This window comes from Girardinichthys multiradiatus, chromosome 1, assembly GCF_021462225.1.
Source record: "Girardinichthys multiradiatus isolate DD_20200921_A chromosome 1, DD_fGirMul_XY1, whole genome shotgun sequence".
Lineage (NCBI taxonomy): Eukaryota > Metazoa > Chordata > Actinopteri > Cyprinodontiformes > Goodeidae > Girardinichthys > Girardinichthys multiradiatus.
In genome coordinates this window covers 44,416,885-44,441,608 of record NC_061794.1, presented here as the reverse complement: position 1 = coordinate 44,441,608, position 24,724 = coordinate 44,416,885, and the positions used below count along the sequence as shown (strand labels likewise).

Genomic DNA, 24,724 nt, shown 5'->3' with positions numbered 1-24,724 from the left:
TGTGGTATTGCACACCTACCACACCAACTAACTGCTGAAACTCCTGCTTTTATAGAGGAGATCACGCTTATGATGATCAGCCAGTCAAGTGCATTTTATTAACGGCATGTTGGTGAACTTACTTTCTTAAATGCAATGGAAGCATCAGAGGTGCTCTGTAATCTGTCAAGTCTTTAAGCCTTGCGTATTAAACGTTGTAAAACACACTTGATACTTGAAGACTACATCATCCCTATCTTGAACAGTTGGTGGTTTGTTTTATCAAAAAAACAACAAAATTATAACATAAAAATGGAAACACCACAAGAACGCCGGGAAAAAGCAGCATAGCGAGCAGTACAAAATCAAGGCTCGGCAGAAAACAAACAAGGAGGAGGATTACGGCAGCAGTAATTCAGAATACCATCGAAATTAACCAGGGAGGGATGAAGAGAATGTTAATGCATTTGTCAGGACACATTAGGGGCTGCAGCAGTAGATATATGAGCCACAACAACGTCTGGGTGACCCAGATAGGTATGATCCAAGTCATTTTTTGTAAAATGACTTGTGTAAGGTGAAATGAGATGATTGTTTGGGGTAGAGCAGAGAATTTCAATTTCTGTGATGACTTTAAATTTTATGGACTTCCTTTTCATTTTAAATGATGACTTAATTTTAAATGATTTTTTCTGATGCGTTTTAATTTGTGTAAAGTGATTATAAATTGTTTTACTGGATAACATAGCCATCAGCCAGAGAAACTAGAACATGGCTTACTCCTGCTAATGTGGCTGAGCATAAATTCACCCCTTCATTCCTTCCCACAAACAGGACAGACATTTTACATCTGCAAGTGTGCGTACAGTTTGCATATCTATGACACGTTTCTGGAGAGGGGAATCGTCCGAGCTTCTGCTGGCAACAACTTAATGCTCAGCCTCTACCGATGATCCACATGGCCCTGTCTTTTAGTGTTTAACCCTTTCTCTCTCCTAGACATGGAAATTGACTGAGCTATTACTGCAACTAATTATATGTGCTCTCTTTCAGACTCTAACCTTGAAAACTGGCTCACAGTTTATCTGTTCTTTCTTTCTAGGTGAAACGACTAAAGGAGCTACATCCATTAACATTTACTTTTCCTTCCCATAGAAAGTACTCCTGGATCAGTGCTTCTTTGTTCTCTTTGTGTCTCTGCTCTGTTCTCTCAAACCCCCAGTCGGTCGTGGCAAATGGCCGCTCACACTGAGCCTGGTTCTGCTGGAGGTTTCTTCCTGTTAAAAAGGAGTTTTTCCTCTCCACTGTCGCTACATGCATGCTCAGTATGAGGGATTGCTGCAAAGTCAACGCCAGTGACTGTCCACTGTCTCTACATGCTCATCCAGGAGGAGTGAATGCTGCAAGTCACTGACTGGAAGCAATCTGCTGGGTTTCTTTAGATAGAAAAACTTTTTATCCAATTTGAATAAAAAGCTAACTCCGACTGCACTGTTCAATTGTTAGGATTAATTGGAATGTATGAACCTGACTGTTGTGAAGAGCCTTGAGACAACATGTGTTGTGAATTGGCGCTATATAAATAAAACTGAATTGAATTAAAATTAACATGGATTTGTTGCACATTTCTAAACTAAAGCTGGAATCAACCCTGAAAGTGGAGGGATGCAGCCTTGGCATCAGTAGATGTGACAGATACTCCTTGGTTCTTGTATACAGACACGACCCTTTAGTGTTTGTGGAAATCCCAGCAGCACACTGTTTTAGCATATTCCTAAAAAATGAGAAAGCATGCAAATGGAAAAAACATTTTTGGGGGTTGCTATTGAAAACAATCACAACCCCTCCGCATATCACCCTGCACTAGCAATCTTTGTCAAAATTTTATAGTTTTATTTGTTCTTGGTCATTTATATTTGTGCTGTGGTGAAAACAATAGGTGACCAAATACCTTAAATGGCTCAAGTTGTCTGCCTCTAGAAACCCTAGACTGAACATTTTGGCAGTTCGGCCTCTCCCTATCTGAACCAATGAACCTGTGTACTCTCTCACATGTCAGCTTCAAAAGAAGGTGACATGAAAACAGAGACAACTGTGGTGTAAATATTATAGCACATCATTTCTAACTGTTCATCCCTATCCGTGACATGAGTTAGTGACATGGAATTCCAATTAGCACAAAGTAAAATTGGTTAAAAACATGAGCTGAGAATAAATCGACAAGAAGAGGGATCAAAAATAAATGAAGAGAAATAAGAATCTGAGTTCAGCATCCGTCTCTTCTTCCCATTCCTATTATCGCTCTGTCTAGATAATAAATATTTTTCCCTCTTCATCCAGCCATCCGTCCCCCTCTGTGCTTCTCCCTTTCATTCTGATTGGTCCATAAACAGTGATTGATCAGCAGCAGCAGGAGCTCACTGATCATCACCTCCTTCGTCCCTTTTTCTCTTTCCCTTCATTACCTTCTCTTCTCTCCTCCATTACATTTTCTCCTCACCATCAATCTTCTCACTGCTCCTCTGCTCCCTGTCCCTCCTGCTCCTCTTCACCTCATCTCACGTTGCTTTATTACCTTTTTGTTGGGAATGATGTTTTTTTTTCTTGCCATACCTTGAAATTACCTCTTTTCCCTTTTGTGTTCCAGGTTTCTGCTTTTTTCTTATTGCTTTTGTTTCTTTTTTTCCAGCAAACTCACCTTTAAATTTCATTTTCATTTGCTTTTCTTCATGTCACTCTTTGTTATATTACCCAGCTTTGCAAAAGTATTTATAACCCTGTCCCCATTTTGTCATGTAACACCGACAAACTTCAGTGTCCTTTATTTATATATTTTTGTGGTGTGCATTTGTATTGAATATGAGTCAATACTTTATAGATCCACGTTTCACTGCATTTACAGCTGCAGACATGTTTCCATCAGCTTTGCACATCTGCAGCCTGAACAGCAGCCCAAGTATTCTTTGCAAAACAGCTCAAGCTCACTCAGATTGGATGGAGAGCATCTGAGAACATCAATTTTCAAGGTAAGGTAAGGTAAGTTTATTTATATAGCGCTTTTCAGCAACGAGACTCTCAAAGCGCTGTACATACAATTATAATACAATCACAAAGCAAATAAACACAGATACAGACACAGAAAACAAATCAAATGATAAAATCAAACAACAGAGGTAATTTAAAAAATAAAATAAAATAAAGAGAATAGAATGATGGATAAGAAAATGAAAGGAAAATTGGACTGAAAACGCAACTAATCATGCCTAAATGACCCAGTCAAAGGCCACTCTAAACAAATATGTTTTTAATCTTGATTTAAAGCAACTTAGGGTTTCGGTGCTTTTACAGTTTTCCAGATTAGTGGAGCATAAGAACTAAAAGCTGCTTCTCCATGTTTGGTTCTGGTTCTGGTTCTGCAGAGTAGATTTGAGCCAGAAGACCTGAGAGGTCTGGGTGGTTGATACACTGACAACAAGTCTGTAATGTATTTTGGTGCTAAGCCATTCAGTGATTTATAGACTACCAGAAGTATTTTAAAGTCTATTCTCTGAGCTACAGGGAGCCAGTGTAGGGACTTTAGAACCGGGCCGATGTGCTCCACTTTCTTAGTTCTAGTGAGGACGCAGGCAGCAGCGTTCTGGATCAACTGCAGCTGTCTGATCCACTTTTTAGGCAGACCTGTGAAGACACCGTTGCAGTAATCAATTCTACTAAAGATGAACGCATGAATTAGTTTTTCAAGGTCCTGCTGAGACATTAGTCCTTTAATCCTGGAGATGTTCTTTAGGTGATAGAAGACTGACCTTGTTACTAGGTCAGGTTTGGTCTCATCTGACTCAAGCACCTTCTTTCACATGTTTGCTGTCTACCATCCGTGGTTTGTTGTTCTTCTTATGGCTTTCTTCCAACAATGGCTTTCTTCCAGCCAATCCTCCACAAAGATCAAATGTGTAGCATTTACAACTGATAACTCCCTCTACCTGAGCCGGACGATTTCTGCAGTTCATCCAGTGTCACCATGAGGCTCTTAGATTCTTACACTGTGCCCTCCTTGCTCGGCCTTTCAGTTAAGGTGCATGGTCCATGGTCAATTTGCAGTTGTCCCATTCCCTTTCCACGTTCTGATGATGGATTGACCAAAGCTCTGTCAGATGTTCAAAGCTTGAGATGTGGTTTATAACCTAAGCCTTCTTTAAACCTTTTTACAATTTTATCCCTGACATGTCTGCTGGGCTCCTTGGTTTTCAAGATGACGTTTGTTCACTGACGTTCTCCGGCAAACCTCTGAGGACTTCACAGAACAGCTGCATTTACACTTAGGCTCAAAATAATTCATTCCTCCAGCAGATTTAGGCTTATAGTCAAACCTTTTGTTTGACCAACATGTTTCTTCTGAATAGAAGTAATATCAGCATTTTGGTAGAGGCCCAGTCAGAGAAAAGCTGGTCAGCATTTATAAGAAGCCTTTTATTGCTGTCAAGCCAAACCTGTCAAGTTTTCCACTGATTATTGAGACAGGTAAAAAAAGAAAATTGTGTTTAAATGTGGAAAAATACAGAATATATTATTTTATGAAACAGTCTTTTCTGAAATAGTTTTTACCTTTTAGGAGATGTCTTTCTGATTTCCAGCAAGAAACACACTTGTTTGTTGAATGAAAATAATTTTAAATAAAAATCTGCCAGGGGCGCGAATAGCTTTGAGCCTAACTATATACTGACATTAAATTACACACCATTTGACGCTTTTAACTAAATAGGTGACTTATAGTGGCAAATGGTTAGAGAAGCATTTCATTTGAGGAGATGAGGGGATGGAATATAAATGAAACCCATACTTTTCACAGTTATGGTTACTGGTTGTAACCTGGCCCCTTTTTGAAATTTTTGTTTTCTTTCAGTTCATTCTTTTGTCCAGTCTTCTTTTTCTTTCCACTTTTGCGATTAATAATCTAATCACTGCATTTCACTCACTTTTCCTGTTTCCCACATTCCTCTTTTTTAATCCTCTATATCTCATCTCTTTTCCTCCTCTTCTGCCTGGTTTTCTCCTTGAGGTTGTCACACAGCAGATATTTTGCAGTTCCTGAGTGATGGATGCAGGAGCGAGAGGAGGGAGGCGGAGCAGCGCTGAGATAAAAGATTTAGTCTGGGCCCTTGAGTGAATTGATAAAAATCACCTGTTTCACACATGCACACAAACATGCCCACACTTCCCAATTAAACACTTCAGTGCTTAGAGTGATCGTATCTGATCTGCAGCTTGGACGCAATCAGCACTTCTCCTATACACACACACATACACACACACACACTCACGCATGCATGTTAACGCACACTTACACACATTCAACTAAACTTAAACGTTTTGTCATTTCTTTTCATCTTCCTTTGTTTGCACCACTTTTCCCATTTCCCTTCTTTCTCCTGTTCTTTGTCTCCTTTTTCTTTGCTCATTTTTTAGCTTCTCCTATTTTGGTCTTCATCTTATCCCAAGGCATAATAAATGCATTTTTTCTTTTTTTTTCCATTCCTTTTCAGCACTTTTCTCCTCCTTCCCGTCCTTTCAGTTTTTACCCCTGTTCTGCATCTCTTCCACTCCTCTCCGCGCCCTCTCCTCACATAAGCTCACATCCTCCTCTCTGCTTGCTTCGTTTTTCAGTGTGACAGTCTAAGTAGGTCGGCAGTGACAGCTGAGCTTCTTGCAGACTGAGAGAAGACGTTATTTCTGCTCTGTGTGGGTTTTTCCAAACATTCGCTGAATGGTTTGCGGCTCAATCTTGTTGCAGGTTTGGGAAGGCGCTGTGCGGATAACATGATCCCGCTGAACCCACCATCAGATCTATCTCTAGGTTGTGGTCTCTGGCTCCAAGTCATTAAGAATCATATCTCTACATCCATGTAAAATTTCCCTTTGAGCAACCAGTGTTTTCAAAGGCTCTTCTTCTGAAGAGTCTGTCTGATGTTATGTTGTGGTCACTTCAACTCATACAGAACCAGGATATGATTCTGATGTTCAAGCAAGAACAGGAAAGAGACTTTGTGACGGATGCCGCTGTTGTTGCATGATCATCTTATTATAACTAAATTTGAGGTGGAATTTGTTGCCTCTGATTTGCGCCATTTGGGTTTTAATGCAGTTAAGGAATCTGGATCAATGTTGATCTTTCATGAGAGTAATGGGAAGAGAACCCAAATGAAGAAATGCAATAGACAATAGCCAAAGTAAAGTCCAGTGAGGAGTTTAATGAAACAGGATCAGAAATTCAAAAATACAAGAAAGGGAGGGATCCAAACAGGCAACAAAAAAGGAGCAGGGCTAGCAAACTTCTATGTCCAGAAACTAATAAGAGAATCTGACAAAGAGTGGGTGAAAAGCCGATACACAGTTAAAATTAGATATTTACATGCACTTTTTAAAACGCCATATTACCTTTTTTTCCTCTTTGTGGCACATTAAGACTACATGTTTCCTGTTTGCAACTGTGCTCATGTTACTAGGGACATTTTAATTATTTGTATTAATAAATAACTATTTTTTTCCAAAGAAAATAGCAAGTTTATACAAGTTCATTCAGGTTCGTTTGGACCTCCCCTGTTCTCAGTGTTCTCAGTGACATTTTGGGTCCTTGTCTGCAGGACTGTGGTGTCCAAGCCATGCCACGGTTTGCCAGCTAAGACAACCTTAAGTCACAGGCTGAGAAGCTTCTGATAATGAAGCTGAAGAGGATGATGAGTTTCCTAAAACAGCAGCACATTCAAGTTAGTCTCTTTTTATCATCTGCTGCTTTTTTACTACTAAACATTTTAAACCTAGGATTGATCTGTGTCGCCAGAGACATTTTGCCCAAAGTATATAGCTTCTCTGTTAACTGTCTCCACTGACTCTCATCCATTGCTTTGCTCTCTGGAGTTAGGATACTTCCCATTTCCTGGTCCTCCAGTGCCTGGTTTAGCATTGATAAAAGAAGAATGACTGTTGATCCTGACAGATATATTGTGGCATCATTGAATTGGGAAAGCACTTTCAGACATTGTGCAATAATTTCATACTGTTCTGATGAGAGGGGGCTAATTTCAGTGCATATGCCTGCCAAAGCTGCTCCTACAGGTTCCCTGAGGTCATAAACATGTTGGATCATTAGGTAGTTTATGTTCTGTTCCAACATTTATGCACCTCTTGAATTCATTTCAGTGCAGGCCTGGCCCATTTGATACTGCATCTCCATCAGCCTCTCCTACAAAATTAGCCAAAAAATGTATTAATTCACTGCAGCAGCAACCTAAACAAAACACAGTCCTTTAGAGTATTGTAATAAAATAAAGGAACAAATCTCTGCTCCTGAAACAGTTAACTATCTTCCTACAGTTTGTCTAGATGTCAGATAGCACAGGGTTTTTATCAAGAGCCTTTTCATGAGTAAATTTAAAGTACGCATCACACAGTTTGTACGACACAAACGAAGCTCCTTGGCAGAGGCACACATATTTGCTGCATCATCAGACACAAGGCAAGCAACTTTCTTCGTAACTCCCCAGTTTGACATAATGCTGCCATTATTTGGGCCATATTTTCAGCAGTATTTGCATCAGAACAGAATGCAAAGAAGTGCCTGCATCTATAAACCGACATATCACAGATAGATATGCATCAGTGTTAATGGAGGTCCACATTTCAGACGTCAAACTAACTGCAGATGCCTTTGTCACTATGGCTTTGGTCTTCTCCTTGGATTCCTTATATCTTTGCTCAACCATAGCTTTCAAAGCCTAAAGGAAAGAAGAGAGGACTGTTGGAATGGCAACTATGGGAAAATGGGGAAAAATACTTCATGTGCTCAGATACATGCCTGCTTTGTGGGAAGAGCATTGTTAAGGTTCAAAGCTTTAACAAGCTTTCTAAGCCTGTTATCCTCCACAAAATAAAGGGATGGGAATCACTCGACACACGCTTCAAAGCCTTGACACAGAAGGACACATAACTACTTTGTGTCTTGGTGATTTTTAAATTAATTCAGTTTGATTTATTTGAAGATGTTGGGGTTTCTTTTCCATCTGATTTTTATTTTTGTAAATATTCTTTCTGTACAATCCATTCATGTGCTGCACAATGTAATGCACTTTTACCTACTGGACAAATAAATTAAGCACCAGCAAGAATCATGAGAGTCTTTTTTTCCAACGTTTGGCCATATTCTGCAATTCCTATCTGCTTAATGGCAGAATAAGGAGAGTAAGGCTTTCCCTCAAATTCAAAGGTTTACATACATTTTCTCAGCATTTCTTTAACTTGCTTTTTAATCGTGTGCAAACCTTTTCAGCTCTGGCACAAATATTCCATGGGACTGAGATCATGACTCTGTGATGGCACCTCCAAATCATTCAGATGGCGGTCCTTAAACCACTTTGTTACTAATATGGCTAATATGCTTAGGTCCATTGTCCATTTGGAAGAAACCTTGGGCCCAAGCTTTAACTTTTGGTTGTTTCCATTCAGTTTGCCAAAAAGGTCTTGTTCCCAAAGAGAAATTACATGTTAAAGTAACTTAAACTGTTCCTTCAATGAGTCATTATAGTGATCTGTGGGCAAGAAAGATCTCCTGTATTGTTCTGTAATAGAGTGAATCTCAAGGAGCTTGTGAAGTGGAAACCCAAGGTTATTAATTACTGTATGATGCCTTCAGATGTTCCTTTAACATTTTCACATGTCCCTCCAGCAACAAAACACCCACACAACATGATCCTGCCATCCCTGTACTTCACGGTTGGGATGGTGTTCTCAGTCTTTCCCCCTCTATCCTCCAAATGTAACAATGATCATTATGGCTTAAATTTTTATCTCATTATAACAGACATGTCTCCAAAATGTGAAGTCTTTATCCCTGAGTGCATTTGCAAACTGCATTGTGTTTTTTTCATGTTTCTTGTGGAATAATGGTAAAATCTGTGTTTCTCAGTCTTCTTTTGTCTTCTTTACAACCCACTTCCCTGACTTTAAATGTGGCCAGATTATTATGAAGTCCATGCAGCACTGACACATACAGCTTAGATGTTTTACTGCAGCCATGCACAATACATATAAACTCCACTGATGTAGGAGTTTGATTTAAAAACACAGAGGAAAAACACGGATGGACGTACTCTGCAGGGCTGTGATTTGTTGACTCCACCTGTGACATCTATCTCCATGTCACCATCTACACAGAATGTTGAAGTTTACAATGAAATGACAACGCAAACAGAAAAACTTACTGACATGTTGTTTTATGGTGACTGTTTAGCGTCAGATGAGAAATTATTCATTTTAAACAATAGAAAGGCAGATGATGTAACTGATGTAATGTAAGATTTTTAGGTTTTTCTGGATCTAAACTATTAGGATATGTGTGCTTTGTTTTCAGTCTGGGAAATTGTAAAACAAAACAGAAGTACCTTACTCTAGTAGTTTTGTGCTGCTCTTCATTGACAGTAACTCATCGTAATTCTTCGTTTATTTGAAATTTACCAGAGTTCTCTACTTAAGAGTTTAACTGAAAGAATTGATCTGATTATTTAGTGGATGCTTCACGTGTTTTCTGCTCTCCTGCAGCCACTCGTCACTGCAACTGTGTGCTGTTTGTTTCGTTTTTTTTAACTGCTGCCAAAATCCTGCCACAATGAGAGCAGCGTAAATGAACCAAAATGGGAACAGAGCCGACAGCTGAGCAAAAAGGTGGAACTCCTGACCGTCTGACGCTGAGCAGAGCTGCTGCTTCATGTCTTTAGTCTTCACAGGTTTCCTGCCCTCACTGACCTGTTTCACACTATCCTTCAAAAACATAATGCTCGCTCTCGCTATAAAGCTGCTGTAGGGTTTAATAGACTGTAGCCCACTAGATGCTCCATGTGTGCATGTTCTCATAAGTTTAACCTCTGCTCTGCTGCTTGAGTAAAACACCATTAAACATGTTCTACGTAGATTTATATATGCAACTGTTTCAAATACTGCTGGTACTGTCGATTTGCAATGTGGATAAGCCAATCAAAAGTGGAAACCAGCATGTTCTATGAGATCCATCTAAAGCAGGCTAGTGCATGACCACACACGCACAAACAGAGGCAGTAAATGTCACTGATTGCTGGTGTGGTAATGGGCAGGTTGAGAGTCTCTTCAATCAAGTGATGACAGCAGACTGATCTGCGGTTTTATGGAAATCTGCTGGTAGTTACTGAATCAAGATAATGGATCTTGGAGCCAGTGCCATTTTATGGTCCTGAAAACAGACGAGGAGGGCAGGTCAGAGGTCCAGTCAGATTTCTGATCAACTCCACAGTAGAGTTCATGTTTCATTATCGGTAGATTGATAGTATTAGCCAGGAAGAGTTAAGGGATAAAGGAGTTTGATTTAAAAACACAGAGAAAAACACAGAAAAACACAGATGGACGTATACTGCAGTGCTGTGATCTGTTGACTCCACCTGTGACATCTCCTTGTCACCATCTACACAGAATGTCGAAGTTTACAATGAAATGACAACGCAAACAGAAAAACTTACTGACATGTTGTTTTATGGTGACTGTGAGTCCTGTTTAGCGTTAGATGAGAAATTATTCATTTTAAACAATAGAAAGGCAGATGATGTAACTGATGTAATGTAACATTTTTAGGTTTTTGATGATAAACACTCATTCATGTTTCATTATTGGCAGATTGAGAGTATCAGCACTTCATTTCAATTAACCATAAGAACTTATTCTATTAGTCAAAGTTATCACTGGTTTTTGTTTAATGTCTCCGATTTTGTCCAGTCTTCTGGACTGTTTATGAGCTCTAGGTAAAAAATACAACAAAGTAAAGCTGCAACACATAATGATTACATTTTGACAATAGTAACTTTTAAAGGTGAGTTTCCAATGTAAGAACCTTTCACAGGAATCAGTATAGCTTTCTGGGGCTTTTTTGTTGTCCCCATATTTTTCACTGCAGGGGCTTGGGAAATTAGACAAAGCAGCTACAATGTACCCCAGAAAGCATCCGTGGTAGGTAGGCAGGATGATTTAGAGGTCCTTCTCAAAATATTAGCATATTGTGATAAAGTTAATTATTTTCCATAATGTCATGATGAAAATTTAACATTCATATATTTTAGATTCATTGCACACTAACTGAAATATTTCAGGTCTTTTATTGTCTTAATACGGATGATTTTGGCATACAGCTCATGAAAACCCAAAATTCCTATCTCACAAAATTAGCATATCATTAAAAGGGTCTCTAAACGAGCTATGAACCTAATCATCTGAATCAACGAGTTAACTCTAAACACCTGCAAAAGATTCCTGAGGCCTTTAAAACTCCCAGCCTGGTTCATCACTCAAAACCCCAATCATGGGTAAGACTGCCGACCTGACTGCTGTCCAGAAGGCCACTATTGACACCCTCAAGCAAGAGGGTAAGACACAGAAAGAAATTTCTGAACGAATAGGCTGTTCCCAGAGTGCTGTATCAAGGCACCTCAGTGGGAAGTCTGTGGGAAGGAAAAAGTGTGGCAGAAAACGCTGCACAATGAGAAGAGGTGACCGGACCCTGAGGAAGATTGTGGAGAAGGGCCGATTCCAGACCTTGGGGGACCTGCGGAAGCAGTGGACTGAGTCTGGAGTAGAAACATCCAGAGCCACCGTGCACAGGCGTGTGCAGGAAATGGGCTACAGGTGCCGCATTCCCCAGGTCAAGCCACTTTTGAACCAGAAACAGCGGCAGAAGCGCCTGACCTGGGCTACAGAGAAGCAGCACTGGACTGTTGCTCAGTGGTCCAAAATACGTTTTTCGGATGAAAGCAAATTCTGCATGTCATTCGGAAATCAAGGTGCCAGAGTCTGGAGGAAGACTGGGGAGAAGGAAATGCCAAAATGCCAGAAGTCCAGTGTCAAGTACCCACAGTCAGTGATGGTCTGGGGTGCTATGTCAGCTGCTGATGTTGGTCCACTGTGTTTTATCAAGGGCAGGGTCAATGCAGCTAGCTATCAGGAGATTTTGGAGCACTTCATGCTTCCATCTGCTGAAAAGCTTTATGGAGATGAAGATTTCATTTTTCAGCACGACCTGGCACCTGCTCACAGTGCCAAAACCACTGGTAAATGGTTTATTGACCATGGTATCACTGTGCTCAATTGGCCTGCCAACTCTCCTGACCTGAACCCCATAGAGAATCTGTGGGATATTGTGAAGAGAACGTTGAGAGACTCAAGACCCAACACTCTGGATGAGCTAAAGGCCGCTATCGAAGCATCCTGGGCCTCCATAAGACCTCAGCAGTGCCACAGATTGCCTCCATGCCACGCCGCATTGAAGCAGTCATTTCTGCCAAAGGATTCCCGACCAAGTATTGAGTGCATAACTGTACATGATTATTTGAAGGTTGACGTTTTTTGTATTAAAAACACTTTTCTTTTATTGGTCGGATGAAATATGCTAATTTTGTGAGATAGGAATTTTGGGTTTTCATGAGCTGTATGCCAAAATCATCCGTATTAAGACAATAAAAGACCTGAAATATTTCAGTTAGTGTGCAATGAATCTAAAATATATGAATGTTAAATTTTAATCATTACATTATGGAAAATAATTAACTTTATCACAATATGCTAATATTTTGAGAAGGACCTGTAGATGGACCCTGGTGGAGCTTTGGGGTTGGAGAATACTAAGCATTTCTCACTGGTTGAATATTTAGAATATTTTGTTTCAGTCATTTTCCACTTTAAATGTTGTACACTTTATATGTTCTTTTAAATTCAGATTTTACAATAGGTGTAATCAGTATTTTCCTTCATAAACATGTTTATGGTTGAATTTCAAGGTGTTCAATGGTGCTTATTAAAATCAACTAACCTTAGTGGAAATATTTATTTAATCAATTTATCGATAAGTAAAGTTCCACATTTAGCGTAGGTGAATGGTTTAACAGTTGATGAAAGCCTTTTTTAGGGATTTAAGCCGGTAGTGATTTTTTTTAACTGTTTATTTTCAGAGCTGCAAATTAAAGCAATCACGCCCCCAACCCACCACAGGTTTGGGAATCCCTTTAAGTTGAATTGTAGCAGCTGCTGCATGTGTCTTCTTGTTTTACTATTCTTTGTAGGCACATCTCGCAGGCTTTGAGTAAAAAAGGGCCTGTTTATTACAATCTTCCTCTTAGTTAGAAGTAATTAAGTAGTTTTAGAGTTTTACTGTAGTGAAATATTCATAAAATATATAACCAGATCCTCATACAAATTTTAATGTCAGACAAAGATGACCTGAGTTCAAAATAAAGTATTTTGAAGATTTTATTTAATAAGTGAACAAGCTGTGGAGAAACTCAGGCCCACTCTCTGCAGAACTGTTTTAAAATTCAATCAAACTTGGAGCTTTAGAACATGAAAATCCAGACTCTGACGAGGCCACGTTGGGGGAGTTGGGCTTTTTAGAGGTGGAGTTGTTGATGTGTTTCAGATCATTGGTGGTGAATTGGCTGGACTTTCTTACAGAGATAACATTTAACCAACTGTGATTATAAACTGAATAAGACCGTTTAGTACTACGTTCAAGATCAGGCTGGACTGTGTGCCATTGAATCTAACGTATCTCTATGATTGTATTGTGTTTGAATGAATTTGATATATAGTGCATTTTTGTATAATTGGAAATGAATTGGATCAGTTTGTCTTGTAAAGTGCCTTAAATTTAAATTTTTTGTGAATCGGCTGTATAAAGAAAACTGAATGAATTAGAAAAATCTTAAGGCAGGATAAATTAAAGTTCTGAGTAGACGGAAGAGCAGGGCGACTGAATAGAGGAGTGTTATCAGTGCTTGGGCAGCAGATTATTTGCAGAGCTCCAGATTTCCCGGCTGCCTTGTTGGCCCTCCTGTCTGTCTGTCATTCCGTGTGTCTCTGAGTGTTTCTATGTGTGTACACATATGAACATGAGAAGCAGTAAGTTTCACTGAGCTGACCAAGTATAAATGCGCCCCTGGGCATATCAGCATGCTTCAAGATGAAACTTTGTCACATTTACAGCTGGTGACAGTATCTGTGTTAGCGCACAAACTACCTGGTTATTTTTATTCCATTTAAAATCTGCTTGCAGATGCAAAAGTGCAGTATTTCGTGTCATCTCACTTCTACTGCTCCTCACTACTTCCACATGATGCCTAGGTCTTGTTGTCATACAAAAATGTCCTCTTTATTACTTATCTTGGTCTAACGTTTGACATTATAAAACGTGGTATTTCAACAGAGGTGCAAAGACTTTTGAGCTACTTTACCCCTTTAAATAAACTTTAGAGATGTTGTTCTGAAAATAAATAAAGATTTGTGCTTCAATTTCCAAAGAAATATGGAGAAAATGTGAAACCACATTATAAATGAAAGATTTTTTTAAATATGCTTGAAAAAAGGTTGGAAGGGGATGAATAATTTTCTATAGTGCACAATATTATAAACAATTGAGGAAATCTGAATGGAATTTCAGTTATGTCTTAATATAAGAAATATCCAGTGAATCATGATTGGGCAATAGCTCATAAAGTAGAACTACACAGATAAGATGATTACATGGGGAAATCTTTGTTAGGTACAAAAGAGCGCTGAATACCTCCATGTAATGTCACCTTTTACTGTGCAAAAACATAGCCCTTCTCCAGAGACACTGGAAACTTCTGGTGTCTCAGAGACATCTTGGATGGGCCATAATTTAGCGGAAGCATGGCTTGGAGTTAGAATAATATCAGCATTCGGGATATTTCTTGGAATCACAGGAAAACCTTGTGTGCTTGAGCAAAGACTCCATGGACCGTCCTGATTGTTCTCAGCAAGCTCTGCAATGGGTTGTGGCTATGGCTTTGGCAAAGCTAATTTTATTTACCTGATGACAGCTTTGATGTGAAAGAGCACAAGAATACATGGCAGAGGCATGGAAGAGGAGGAGGAGGGTATTGCTAGAAAGGGTCTGCAACCAGTCCTAACCTGACCCCAACAGGGAGTTTGTCAACAAATGGGGACAGTATGAAGCTGTTGCACACCTTAAGCCGTTTTTCCGATACAAATGAATGACCTGAAACATTTAAAATCTTTTTCATCAATGCCAGAAAATATCTGAAGTGTTGTAAGTAGCAACAGATGTAGTGCAAAGGGACATCAGTTTTACTATTGTATTGAAGGGTTAACCAACATTTGTTTCACCATTCTGAACCCCTGTCTCTCATCTTCAGATATATCCACACCCTCTACCTGGGTGCCCAGAGCCAATGGCACAGCAACGGACCCCGTCGTCACTTCCACTGGAGGCTGATGTTCGAGAGTGCCGACATTACCATGCTTCGCCTGCTGGAGGTCTTCCTGAAGTCTGCGCCGCAGCTTGTCCTGCAGCTAAGCATCATGATTCACGAGAACGACGTCATGCCGCTGCAAGGTCAGAGAGACGCTGAGACACTTTGTGAATGTTTCATGGAGGGGTTTTTCATTTAGGGGAAAGATGAGCAGAAACAGAAACAGTTTAAAAATCTTGTTTAGTGAATTCTAGTTCTTTTAACTTGTCGCAGTGTTGCATTGTAGTTAAAAGTAATCATTTTTCAGTTCTGTATCTTTGTTAACACAATTTTATTCTCCATGCATCCCATTTTGCTGATTTGCATACCTGATTCCAGAATGCAGTGAAATGTTTACATGTACCCTGCTCCATATTTGACTCCGTCCACAACCAACAATTCATTTGTCCCACCTGTGGCTTTACATCCATCATAAAGCTTTTTAATTTGACTGAGTAATTATTTAACTATGGTAAAACAACAACAGAATGGTTTTAAATGGTAGATGATATGTAAATGCTTTTGTTGGGGACCTAAACTAAACAGAATAGAATAGAATAGAATAGAATAGAATAGAATAGAATAGAATAGAATAGAATAGAATAGAATAGAATAGAATAGAATAGAATAGAATAGAATAGGTGAATGCAACACCGGACCAATCAAGTGTGTCACATTTAGTTAATTATATCATCATTATAATGTTAACTATTGCTATGTACAAATATAGAGACAGGTAAAATGATTTATTCTTTTGCATCTAGTGATGTATTAGTTCATGTTTGTGAGAATAGTTATTTGCTTGGTGTAAACAGACATTTAGCCAATCTAATAATATCTCTGTATTATTAATATGCATTGACCAACAGATAGAAATGAAAGTTAACTAATACACGAGGCAACTGGAAGGAATGGAAGAAGGTTCTTGATTTGAACATAATTTGGTACACATGTACATTTTATTTAAATTCCCTTTGGGATTAATAAAACAGTTTTGAATTTGAATGGAGCTGAATGCCTGTATGTCGTATGGGATGTAGCGATGCATGCAAGCCATCACATGAAACAGATTGAAGTTTTTAATAAAACGTTTTGTACGTTATTATTTATGTTGACCAGTGCTTTGTTTTGTTTTGTGATTTTATATACTAAGCAAATAATTGCCAATTTTGACTCATTTCTGTGCAGGTTTGTGTCCTCCTTAAAAGGAGTGATTTTCTCACCTTACACTATGAGGAGACACACAACTAAAAGGGGAAAAGATCTTCTCTGAACATTGTAATATTACATAAGTACAATAAAAAGGGACTTTTTATACTGAAATGGTGGCCTACTGAAAAGTCTGCCCATGTACTGTACAGCACATGCACTCAATACTTAATTCTGACTCCTTTTGCATGAATTACTGCATCAGTGCCATGTGGCATGGAGAAGATCACCCTGTGGCTCTTCTGAGGTGTTAAGGAAGCCCAGGTTGCTTTGATGGTGGCCTGCAGCTCATCTGCATTGTTGGCTATGGTGTCTTTCAACCTCCTGTAGGCAACAGCTGTAGCTTCTCAGTGGTGTTTAGTTCATGCAAGTCTGCTGACTTTGGACTTGATAAAACACAGTTGACCAACACCAGAAGATGACATGGAAACTTAACACTGAAACTAGAGCAGCATGGATTCTGTTGCTCTCATCTCATACTCCAGACTCTGGGACATTTCCAGATGAAAACACTTCAGATGAAAACACTTCTGACGTTGTCTTTGGCTAACACACTGAATGCAATAGTTTTAGCCCAGGTCCTAAAGACATCTGTGTGTGATGGCTTTGGAAGTTCTAAATTCAGCTGCAGTCCACACCTCCCCCAAACTCTTGAATGGGCTTTACTTTGCAATCTTCTCAAGGGTGCAGTTATCCCTAATGTTTGCCTTATTCGACCACATTTTTTCCTTCCACTCAGTTTTTTGTCAATATGCCAGCTTCTTTATTAATTGTCTTTTGTGGTTTACCCTCCTTGTTGAGGTGGTCAGTGACTGTCTTCTAGAGTTCTGTCAAGTCAGCAGTCTTCCCCACGATGTGCAGTCCATAAAATGAACATACCATTTTTATTGTTTTTATGTAATATCTACATTTTTTGATGAACAGTTACTGGTGCTTTGATTAGCTAAAAGCAATAATAACGAAATTTAAAACTTGAAATATATGTCAATCTGTGTGTAATGACTGATATCAGTTTCACATCTTGAATTGACAAATTTAGTTTTCAATGATATTCGAATTTGCTGGTATGCACTCGTAATGCTAGAGGGTGAGAATTGGCTATTGCCAACATTAGCAGGGTTAAAAGAAAAAAAAAAGAAAAATTAATTCTGGGATCTTTGTTGCAATGGCTTTCACAGGATAAACTGTGATTAAAAGTGTGTGTGCGTGTTCGTGTGTGTGGGTGTGTGTGTGTGTGTGTGTGCTGAAGGCACATATCAGTAGGAGAGGCTATGCTTTATTCATGCCACTCTTACAAGAAGCAGATTGGTCTTTGATGAATAAAACAAAACAACGCTCCTTTCTCCGACTTCACACTCACACACCTGGCGGCAGCAGCAGAAAACAAGCATGGAAACATGGGGGTGACTAATAAAACCTACAGAGATACACAGATCTGCACATGCACATCCACGTGCACATAGAAACGTTAAAGATTTATTCTTGGAAGCAGGGTAGTCCACCTTAAACTTTATGTTTCCGTAACACAGCAGAGTGGGGCTAACCCGAAAACAAGCATAATAATTAACTGGCAAAAACAGCAGCCCACATATGTATCAATAAAGACATGATTCTATCTACACTAGGCTAGGGTTGGCATGATACAAAAATTTTAAACTCAACACTGACACTAAGAAAAATACTTGATGCTTGAAACCATTTTCAGTGATGGTTAGGATTAATAGGAATGTATGTACCTGACTTTGTGAAGTGCCTTGAGACGACATGTGTTGTGAATTGGTGCTATATAAATTTACTGAATAAAGCTGAATAAACTAAACTGATGTAGAAAACTTGTTTAAAAGCACAAGGTTCTTTTCTAATAGAGATGAGAAAAATCTAAATAATTACAGTATGATATTTTCATTGTCTTAATTAGGCCAAAACCAATAAGTAGTAGCGAAATATTTATAAATCATTGCTTTCCTGTATATAAAAAAAACAGTAAACAAGATAACAGCGTTATTATCCTTTATGTAAGCATGCAGCTTGGATTCACTTGTGCATTTAACTGCAAAATAGATTTTTACAGTGTAAAAAAGGATCTGGACAAAACAAAAAGTATGTTTTTGCAGTGTCAGCAAATATCTGTTCTGAACAAACGTATTCAACAGCAGCCCTGTTCAGATTCTGTGTTTCTGGTCATTTTGCACCATGCATTCTCTGGTGCTCAGTTATTCATCAAGGTTGGTTATTACGGATTTTGATTAGTTTCTAGCTTCCGTTATTATTAGCCACATTAGCTGGCGACTTCTTTACTACTAAACAGGGGAGTTATGCCAGGGGCAGGGGGGACTCAGATCAAATGGTGAGAGCAATATTTATGTCCAAAGATGCTTGTCCAGTCAATATAAACATATTCGTGTAACATTTGGTTTATCTGAATGGTAAATTACGTCACACACATGTTCACAAAATTCCAATTTCAGAAGATATTGTAACAGCTGTTATTCGCTACTATCTACTGTATAGATAGCGAATATATTTTACAGTACTATATATTACAGTATTTGCTTTTATTACCAGTTTTATCTGCAAGTTTATTGGATTTTAAGATGTCAGATTTCAATAACTCTTTAAGTTTGAAATTCAAGATTAAGTGTTCCAGTTTCTCCAAACTGGGACTACTTGAATGTTATTAGAGCTAACACAAACAAGCTAACCTAGATGAAAACATTATTTGTACCTTCTTATATGACACCTATTTTGTCAGATTTGTAGCATTTTACTTTAATTATGCCTGAGAAACACAGAGGAAATTATAAGGATTAATATGTGTGTTGTGAATTGCAGCATGAACATATCTGTAGTAACACAAACCACTGGAATATTTGTGCTGTGAAGGACCATCAATCCATTTTCTATTACAACTTCTTCTGTACAGAGTCGCGGGGGTGCTGGTGCCTATCTCCAATGGTTTATGGGCAAGAGGCAGGCAAAAGCAGGGCAACACAGAGACACACAGGACAAACAACCATGCACACTTAAGGGCAATTGAGAGAAACCAATTAACCATGTTTTTAGACTGTGGGAGGAAGCCAAAGTACCCCGAGAGAACCAATGCATGCACAAGGAGAACATGCAAACTGGATGGGAGTTGAACCCAGGACTTTCTTGCTGCAAGGCAACAGTGCTACCAACTGTTTCACCATGCAACCCTGCTGTGAAGGACCAAAAACAGTTAATTTCTTTGTCTTTATGGAGTATTTACAAGTAGATGCATTTAAAGGAAAGGCTTGTTTTCACTTACAATCATAAATATTTTGGATTTATACACATTTCTCCAAAATCTAAATTAAATCTAATTAAATCTAATGAAACATTTTTGTTAAAAAAGAAATTATCTTGCATAGATAGGTTTTTCATGTATGTGTATGTATATTAGAGCATCTTAAAAGGTAGATATCAACACACCCCGAAGCTAAACCTTGTGTCCACTGACCGCAACAGCTTTGCATGGATAGTGACATGCCTGGCTGACAGTGGAGTAAATCAGCCCGGCTCTGTGTGTTTCTCCAGGAAAGACAGTAAATGTGCTCTGACAGTCACTTGAAGCACACGCAGGTTGCTCTACTGCGTGCAGCTCTACCAAACACTCTCTTGCTCACTGTGGAGGAGGTCCGAAACAACCGCGGTGACAGTCAGACCCGACAACGTTAAGTTGTCGGGTCTGACTGTCACCAGGTCTGCTGGTGTTACCATCATAGCAGACACATCAATAATCTTTTTAAGCTAAGCTTTATGGCACACAATGATAATAAAGAAACAAAACAATTACAACAATATAGATTGAAGAAGTTAAATGTTGACTAATTGGACTATATTTATAGATTTAATTAGAACTACATAATGTGGATTCTCATTCATTGTCACTGTGGAACTTTTGGTCCCATTAGTCTTTTTAAAAGATGGAGGCAGTAATGATGTGATAAACTGGTTCAGGTCCCAGTGATCAGGTGTTTATTTTCAGACGGCCCCTCTTCATAAAACAATATTTACAGTTTTACAATCAATAGATCCAAAAGGGATGAGACAAAATCAATAACCATTAATTTTAGCAGAGGTCATTACCTTTTCAACAAACAACAACCTCTCATGGAGGCAACACTCTAGCCAACATAAACTCCTCCCATCTCTGAATCTGATGTCATTCATTTAGCTCACCTGTTGATTAAAGTCCACACACCATAATATGATGGAACAAAACAATCAATGAATCATGAAACAACTGATAAATACACAGCAATATATTAACCATCAAAACACACTGTGGGGAAGACATTTAACTCCCCACAGTCACAGAAGTGAACATATATGCAGCAACAAAAGATGGCATGTAGAGATGGAGTCTGACTGACGTCACTCATGCCAATGCCAAACGTCGGTTTCAATGGTGCAAGGAGCGCAAATCTTGGGCTGTGGACAATGTGAAACATGTATTGTTCTCTGATGAGTCCACCTTTACTGTTTTCCCCACATCCAGGAGAGTTACGGTGTGGAGAAGACCCAAAGAAGCGTACCACCCAGACTGTTGCATGCCCAGAGTGAAGCATGGGGGTGGATCAGTGATGATTTGGGCTGCCATATCATGGCATTCCCTTGGCCCAATACTTGTGCTAGATGGGCACGTCACTGCCAAGGACTACCGAACCATTCTTGAGGACCATGTGCATCCAATGGTTCAAACATTGTATCCTGAAGGCGGTGCCGTGTATCAGGATGACAATGCACCAATACACACAGCAAGACTGGTGAAAGATTGGTTTGATGAACATGAAAGTGAAGTTGAACATCTCCCATGGTCTGCACAGTCACCAGATCTAAATATTATTGAGCCACTTTGGGGTGTTTTGGAGGAGCGAGTCAGGAAATGTTTTCCTCCACCAGTATCACGTAGTGACCTGGACACTATCCTGCAAGAAGAATGGCTTAAAATCCCTCTGACCACTGTGCAGGACTTGTATATGTCATTCTCGAGACGAATTGACGCTGTATTGGCCGCAAAAGGAGGCACTACACCATACTAATAAATTATTGGGGTCTAAAACCAGGTGTTTTAAGTTTCATTGTCCAGCCCCTGTACGTTAGTCAATTAATGGGTTAGCAAATAAGAAACAGAAATAAATCAATAAATTTATAAATAAATAAACTTCTCAATAAAGTAGTTGTAATAGATTTTTTATTAAATGAAGAAATATATTAGCGAATAAATATATTAACAAACGCACAAATTAGGGCTGCACAGTGGCACAGTTGGTAGCAGCAAAAAGGTCCTGGGTTCAACACCTGGCCGGGGTCTTTCAGCATGAGTTTGCATGTTCTCCCTGTGCATGCGTGGGTTCTCTCCAGGTACCCCAGCTTCCTCCCACAGTCCAAAAACATAATAGTTAAGTTAATTGGTCTCTCTACACTGCCCTTAGGTGTGAATGAGTTTGTTCATGGTTGTGTGTCTGTGTTGCCTGCGATGGATTGCCGACTTGTCTAGGGTGAACCCCGCCTCCCACCCACAGACTGCTGGAGATAGGCACCAGCTTCCCCGCGACCCACTGTGCAAAAAGCGGTACAAAATGACTGACTGTCTGACAAATAAATTAATTAATGTAACATATAAATGCATATACAAAAAAAACAATAAATATAAAGTGTAGTGAATAAATGAGTTAGGAAATAAATTAAAAGAAAGGTTGTTACACACATATCTGCAGGTGAATCTGCAGGGCAATAAATGGTTGCAGCATTTGAATAGAGAGAAGCCTGCTAACCTGATCTGCACCATGTTTATTAACAACATTCTGATCCAAAACATCCAAGGTCTCCATCAGGTTCATGGTTTGTACAGCAAAAAGACTCACCCATGTAAACAACACCTAACAGTAACTCAGCAAGGCTCACATGCAGAGATATGACAATCAACATCCCTATTCTAACAGAATACATTTGCACATCCTATCTTCTTCCCGTACAACAGCACAGCTCCCTCAAATGCAAAAATACAGGAAAGGATCAGATAATGAGGGGAAATGAGTTTGTTAGTTTGTTTTTATTGATGAATTGTGTGCGGGCTTCTCTCCATTCACATTATGTTGATGTTTTGGCATCACATTCATATAGCAGCACATGTAAAGGGTGAATGCAATGAAAGGCAAATGTGGTGAGACTCTGCTGAAGTTTAGATCATTATTGCTGCACGCAAAAAATGCTGTTTGTAAATTTTCAATGCAAGTTGACAGATTTCATCTTCATCTACACATCATGACGTAATACTAAAAACCTAGGTAAATATCTCGGATGAGCAAAAGCGTTAGAAATATTAGAGTTCAGAACCTTTTTGCAAGCAGGTAAATCAAAGATGTAGAAGAGATGTGCAAAAAAACCCTAACGAATCAGCAATCATTGTGGCCGCCTCTATAAAAGCAGGAGTCTTTGAAATTTTTTGTTCTCAGATGATCAGCTGTGTGTGTTAACACAATCTAGGAAGAGTTATAGTATCATTTTAAACTATTAGGAGTCCATCATCCTTCAGTGAGAAAATTAGGTATAAGTGAAAAACATTCAATTACTTTTCTTGTCTCTTCGGGAGTGGATGTCGGAGGTAGTTTAGCACAGGACTGTGCAAAGCTCAGAGAATTAAAATAAAAGAACAAGAGCTCCATCTGAAACACTACAGGCCTCAGTCTGCACGCTAAATGTTAAGATTCATGGCAGGAAAATTTGAAAAAAACTGAACAAGTATAGATCTACCAGGATGCTTCAAGACCTGTTGGTAGGATACCAGACTTTTCAAGTTGGAGATGTTTTCTAAAACTGATTTTAAAAAAACATTTCTCATGTTCAACTAAAAACCTTCAGAGAAGAAAGAAAAAATTCAATCAGAGAAAATCATTTTTAAAACAGCATTTATCAAAATTACATTAGTTGAGGTCTCTGCATTAATTTATGGGTATCTCAGGGTTATTCATGGCTAACTTCAGACAAACCAACTTCATTAACACACATTCATGTTAATGTGTTAAACTGTGCTCTGGGCAGCTCACACTGGGCCTCAACGTTTCAGCCGCAAGCTGGTGATCATTTCAATTCACTGCAAACTGGCAAAGGTCCAACTGACCTTGCAAACTAAAGCTTCTCTGAGAAGAAACTGCACGAGTCTATGCCGGCCTTTGAAAGAGCCAAGGTGACAAAAGGTTAACATGAAGTTATCTCTGTTTGGTGGAAATTTGGAATACATAACCCTACACTAACACAGTCTTCTAGCATACCAATGTCCTAACTCCTCATTTTATTTTTTCCTGTCCTGTCCTGACATCAACTTAAAATCTGCATAAGATCTTAACAAGAATTCAAAACATTACGTAAGTATTATGCTGTTGGCCCACCTATTATCCTTTTTTGATTTGTTCCTCTCACTTCCCATTTCACCAGGCCTCTCAGCTTCAGCATCACTGGTTTCACTGGCCTGGATGATCGCCTCCTACCAGAAGGTTCTCCGAGACTCCCGTGATGACAAGCTGCCCATGTCCTACAAGGCCGTGATCACCCAGATGTTGTGGCACTTCTTCACCATAGGGGCGAGGACTGTGGCTTTTGCCCTCTTTGCCTCTGTCTTCCAGCTCTACTTTGGCATATTTATTGTCAGCCACTGGTGCGTAATATTTGATCAAACTCCAGATGTTTGCATCCAGACTGGGGGGCTCCTTTCAGATAGTTATCAGTACCTGTGTTTGTGATTTAATCTGTATGAAAGCTTTGCCGTCATGCACATGCATGCAAACTGGAAGAATTAAGGTGCTTTGCAAATTATTCATATGTCTAGCAGCTTTACACATCCAGATGTAGAAAATGTTTGCCCATTCTTATTTGCACAATCGTACAAGCTCAATCAGAATGGATGGACAATGTTTTTGAATATCAGTTTTTCAAGTCTTGCCACAAATTCTCAGTAACTTTAAGTCTGAACTTTCACCACAGTAGCTCTGGCTGCAATTTCCCTTTCGTCCTGCTGTCAGTCTCAAGTCTTTTGCAGCCTCTAAAATGTTTTCTTTCAAGGTTACCATATATTTAGCTGCATCCACCTTCTCCTCATCACTTACTAGATTTCTTGTTCCTACTGAAGAAAAGCATCCCCACAGAATGATGCAGCCACCACCATATTTCAATGTGAGGATGGG

The 24,724-nt window shown here is 39.2% G+C and overlaps 1 protein-coding gene across 1 annotated transcript in view; it reads left to right on the top strand.

The window, feature by feature from the left end:
* Window positions 1–24,724, top strand: part of xkr7b (XK, Kell blood group complex subunit-related family, member 7b) — a 95,332-nt gene that overhangs the window by 64,080 nt on the left and 6,528 nt on the right. Inside the window, exons 2-3 of the mRNA XM_047369682.1 lie at window positions 15,213–15,412; window positions 23,979–24,198. Coding sequence (XP_047225638.1) covers window positions 15,213–15,412; window positions 23,979–24,198 — 420 coding nt within the window. The remainder of the gene's footprint in view (window positions 1–15,212; window positions 15,413–23,978; window positions 24,199–24,724) is intronic.